This window comes from Guillardia theta, assembly GCF_000315625.1.
Source record: "Guillardia theta CCMP2712 unplaced genomic scaffold GUITHscaffold_22, whole genome shotgun sequence".
NCBI lineage: Eukaryota > Cryptophyceae > Pyrenomonadales > Geminigeraceae > Guillardia > Guillardia theta.
Genome location: NW_005434652.1, coordinates 346,099 through 351,223, shown reverse-complemented (window position 1 = coordinate 351,223; position 5,125 = coordinate 346,099). Strand labels below are relative to the sequence as shown.

At 50.9% G+C, this 5,125-nt stretch overlaps 2 protein-coding genes across 2 annotated transcripts; one reads left to right on the top strand and one right to left on the bottom strand.

Annotated features, from left to right (window-relative positions):
- Positions 1-1,128: 1,128 nt before the first annotated feature.
- On the top strand, positions 1,129-1,932 carry GUITHDRAFT_105906 (hypothetical protein; the record flags this gene model as incomplete). The annotated part of the gene is made up of 1 exon (XM_005835222.1): positions 1,129-1,932. One exon carries the CDS (start codon positions 1,129-1,131, stop codon positions 1,930-1,932), a length of 804 nt encoding a protein of 267 aa, XP_005835279.1.
- A 40-nt stretch (positions 1,933-1,972) lies between these two features.
- On the bottom strand, positions 1,973-3,189 carry GUITHDRAFT_162446 (hypothetical protein). Its single transcript, XM_005835221.1, has one exon. It carries the CDS (start codon positions 2,981-2,983, stop codon positions 2,027-2,029), a length of 957 nt encoding a protein of 318 aa, XP_005835278.1. The 5' UTR covers positions 2,984-3,189; the 3' UTR covers positions 1,973-2,026.
- Between the last annotated feature and the right edge of the window lie 1,936 nt (positions 3,190-5,125).

The following is a 5,125-nucleotide window of genomic DNA, read 5'->3' as shown; positions in this document are numbered from 1 at the left end:
AGCATTCACACCAGGAGGTAGCAGGTATGCAGCACCTCTGTCCCAGCTCCAGCGCTGCTCTCCTTCTCTTCAGCATCGATGCGGTGGACGAAGTCATTTATGACAGGAGGGCAGAGAGACTGAGATCAAGCTGAATACAATCCCTCTGTCAATGCCTGCATAGACGATGCAGGAACTCTCATCCAAGTACCGGGGCCCTCGCCATCTGTAGAATCATACTGGATGGTCACAAGCAGGTATTGAGATACTACATTTCAACAATGATTTTCAGTTACGTACTCTCTGATCAGTCTCATGTTGCTGTTAGATGTCTGCACCCGTTCACACATACTTCCAAAAGTTAATAACTCTATCTCCTTGTGCTCCGTATCCCATTATCAAGCTGGAGCTATTCTATACAAGGAGGAAGCGAGATATTTCATTCGACAGGAGAAGATTTGTTTGCCGGGACCGGACGGTATGGTCAAGAAGAAAGGGAGATCATGAGATTGCAATTTCGTTTGCTTGCTCTCACTTCGATCCTTCACTTCTTCGATAAATATCATATTTCATCCACCCCAGATCTTGCGTCCCTCTTTTGTCTTACCTACCCTACATTCCATCTCCGCGTCAACCTGGCACCGCCTCCTCTGATATCATTTTCTGTACTCTGGTTTCTCCTCCTCCTCCTCCTCCTCCTCATCCCTTCCTTTTGCTGTCTCGTTCTCTCCTCCTTCTCCTCCTCCTCCTCCTCCATCTTCCTTCTCTCGCTCCCGCTCGCAGCATTCTGCGAGCCCTTCCCGGGAATGAAAGAATAACCGTCACATAACGGCTATTACCATTGCAGGACGCGGATGTTGGACAACCAGAGAAAACCTTCGGACAAATAAGCGGGAGGTTCACAAGTCCGGCGCAGTACAGATGGGGCGAGGGAGCGGAGTGGAGAGAGGAGGACGGAGGAGCAGCGTCTTGACTGTGCTTGCTATGGCGTCTCTCGGAGTCTCTCTCATCCCATCGTCACAAGCTCTGCAACACGCCCTGCCAGTGAGCCCGGCCTTTACCATCCCTCCGTCCTGCACAACAAGGATTCGATCACTTGAGGGCAGGGCATCGAGGTGGGTGAGAGCTAGAGCACCATCCTACTGCTCTATGACAGGGAAGACTGAGTCAGCAGAAACATCTCAAGGGAGTGAAAGCTTCATCTTCACAGGAGATCTGTCCCGTAGAACCCTGTTCCGTTTGCTCGGGCCGTTGCTAGTTTGCGGTATTCCTACCTCTCAGCCAGCTTTCGCACAGGACCTTGTTAGGGACGACAAGGTGGGAGAGAACGTCAGGAAAGCTGCGTCCAAAATCCCTGGTTTCGGACCCAAGGATGTTTTCTACCCGGATTCCTTCCGTGGTAAATGGAACGTAGAACGTACCATCACCGGCGTTGAGCTCCTCGCGGCGATTGAAGATCAAGACTTGTACAAGAAGGTACTGAGTAGAAAAGACAAAGTTGAGCAGTACACAACGAGATACATCCCGAAGGAAGATGGCACGATAGCAGACCGGGAATACAACACCCGACAGCTGCTTGCTGCAGAGGACGAGAAAGGCATGGATGTGCAGTGGAGTGCAAGCAACCCAAACGTCCTCACCGTTTCCTACCCTGACGGAAGGATTGAGGAGCGCAAAGTGACCAAGAGGAGCAGCTCCATGGGAGGGGACGGAAGTACGGCAGAGTTCACCGAGTTTGTACGCATTGCTCAGCTGCAGAACGCTGGGTCCCTCACTGGGGTTGCACCAGCTCCCAGGATCTCAGCTCGATGGTATAGATGCAGGTTCAGAGTGGTGGACGCAGACACAGTAGAGAGCATCCTCCTCGAGTATGTTCTGCCTGATGCTCGACCTGATCCAAAGGACGCTTGGATGAAAGTGAAGTACATCAGCAGACTCAAGCGAGTTGCATGATAATATGAAAGGTTGGATGTTTCAACGTGAAGACGGTTTTGCGATCAAACCATTTAATATTTTTTCGATACAGGACGCAAATATGGCCGTTAGTTTAGAGTGCTAGTAAAATTTGTTTCCGAAGCCTGTCGTTTTCGTCCACAAGCTCTTGTACTCTGCTTGCCAACGCCGCCTTCTCCTTCTTTAGTTGGTCAACTTGTTTCTCAAGAGAATGCAGATGCATCTTCTTGCGATGACGAGAAAGCTGAGCGCTTTCTCGGTTCTTCAAGAGCCTTCGCTGCTTCTTCAAGATTCGCTGCTCCTCCGGAGTAAGAGTCGCAGGGTCCTTCTTGAAAAGGCCCAGCGGGTCATCCTCAGGGCGGATCTCCAAACCATCGTAGGTTCCTCTGTTCGATGCAGACTCGGCGTCGGAGATATTCCCGTCCTCAGAGATGTCCACTGAAGCAGCACGAGCACACTTGCTCGGAGCACTCTCAGCGACACCAGCCTTGCGCTTGCGATTGTTGTTGCTTGCCTTGCTCAAGGAAGACTTGGGAACAGGTCCAGATGGAACACAGGGAGACAAGCAGCGCGGGGAACTGTCGGAGTCCCATGAATCATGCCCACCCCGTGGAGGAGTGTCGGGCTGCACGAGCCCCCTCCCGCCATAGCCGAAGCTCTCAGCTTCTCCAAAAGTGCTCACCGCATTCATCAGTCCACCATTCTTTGCGCATGGAAGCCCCGTAAGGCAGGAGGTCGAGCCCAGGGATGGGGGTGCGACCGCGTCCGGAAGGATTGTGTCAGGAAGATCTCCGTGGTACAGTGAGTGAAGGTACGAGAGCTCATAGTCCCCGAGTTCGCTTCCAGCACTCTCATCAATGTCGTCGGGAGATCCGCAGGTGGAGAAGATCGGGGAATCGCAGTCCTCCGTCCCACACACTTTCACGAGGTCCGTGTCGAAGTCATTGGCAATCTCGTCCTTCACCTTGACAGCAGAGGAAGCTTTAGTAGCACCAGCAGTATCCGCGGGCTCAGTTTTGATCTTGTTTTCGTTTCGGCGAGTCACAGCCATGCTTGTGTGTGAGTAGTGGTGTCAGTACTTCTGTTGTCTTCAGGTCCAGTGTTTTGCAATCAGCTGCTGCGTCACGACCAATGGATCGATCGTAGAAAAGAGGCCGCTGAGGAGTGTTTGCTTCGTAACAGAGGGATGCGAGGAAAGAGCAGAGGATTTCGAGGACGTGAAGGCAAGCTCTATGGGTGTGTAAGGTAGACAAGCGGACAAAGACGTATGGGGAGTGTAGGAAGAGGAGGAGGAGATCTATGGCAGGTCGGCAAGGGTCTAAAAGAACCCTGGCAATACAGGGTGGGGTACCCCTTCACAGTACTGTGGGGTAGGGTTCGGGTCCGGTCGCTGTAGGGTGAAAAATGAAGTAGAGGTAGGTAGGGGTAGTGGAGGTGTATCAATCCAGTTTTTTCGTGATGGTGGGGTCCAAAAATTCATATTGGGAGGTGGTGGTACAGGATCACGGGTCCACAAAGCCAGGTTTCAAGTTCACATTGGGCGGTGGTGTAATTGATTTGTTTGTTAGTTGTAAGGTGGGTAGGGGACAACATTTCAACTGATGAGTAGGGGTGGTGGTAAATTTGCATTCAACCAAATCTAGCCTGATTTAGAGACAAATTCGACTGGGTGGGTAGGGAAGGGGGCCCAAGGAAGGGGGTGGGGGGATCATATGAAGGCTCATACATACAGACAAAAGGTGGGTCCTTCTGATGCATCGGAGCTGGTACTTTCTGAAGTTTGTCGATCCGATGGGTGGGGTCCTTTCTTTCCATAGTTTTCAAAAGAGGACGGTGGGGTAGGTATGTCATCACAATGGAATGGGAAAGTCCTTAGGGTGGGTCATGCCATGGGGGTGGCTGCTCGAAAGGTTGAATGTTCGAGGAGACGGCAAGAGGGGGCAAGTGAGGGGACACTCAAATTTTGACTCAAGGTGATCAAATTTTCAAGGGGGGAGGTGAAAAGATATTGGCTCATAACAATTCGTACAATTATTGCTCAATGTTGTATCTATCCATAAACAAATGAGGGTATGGGGTGGGCATTATTCATCAAATCATTCTTAATATGGTCAATATCTGACGCTCTTCGGAAATTTTGCCTCTCCGCCGGTGGGTGTCCGTTGGACATGACCCCTGACGAAGCGCCACCCCACCCCCTACCACCGAATATCTGTACCCAACATCTTCAAAGTCAGATGGTACCCATATTTTCAACATTTCACAGTGCGGGAATAGGACCGGTCGTGATCAAAACTGTACCCACCACCGTCCCCTATCAAAGTAACATACCCTCAAGGTATCATTTTATGCCGAGACCGGCCCCTACCCCCCTGTACACCATCTCCAACAAAGAAGCACCCCCACCCGAACGCTTCACCAATACCCGCACCACCCTCTTCGGGGGGTCATTCGGCATGATAGGTACCTTTCCTCTTCCGGACGCCTGAGAGGCAAGTATTAGGCTGCACCCACTATGTTGAAAATTTATGTAATATAAACATAGGATATCAATCGTATCCCCTCATGTACCCTGCCTTTCCATTCAAAATTTCGAATCAAGGCAGACATGATAATTCCTACCCACCCTTGCTTTTATCATTTTGGCTGTTGGTGCCAAGGGTCAGAAACTACCCACCAGGTCCAAGGAAAGACCCCACTACGATTCAAGACGATAACCACTACCCCCTCCTCTAGATTCAAATATCACTGAATACAGTGCAGGAACCCCCTCCTTTCCCATGAACCCACCCAAACACTGTCACTTCCACGCTGTCCATCAGCACCATATTCACTCCGTTGGTACGACTGTAAGGCAAATGGGGGTGGGAGAAGGACCCACCCCACCACGGTCGTACATCACAATTTTGCCAAATAACGGATAGAGCACGAAAGGGTGGGGGTGTAGTTGTCAAGGCATAGAACAATTAAGTAGGTAGGGGGTGCTTCGGACCTTTGATATCCGATAATGAACTGGTCGGATTGAAGGGGTAGTGTTTGAAGGAGTAGGTGGGGTACCTTTGATGTGACCCCTGAAGCCTCGAATGGCTGCCTGTTGGGAAGCAGAGGCAGGGGAGAGGACCACCCCTCCATCTAACAGATTCCAATGGGGTGCAAGAAGAATCTGTGTAGTAAAATATATTCATGGTAAAGG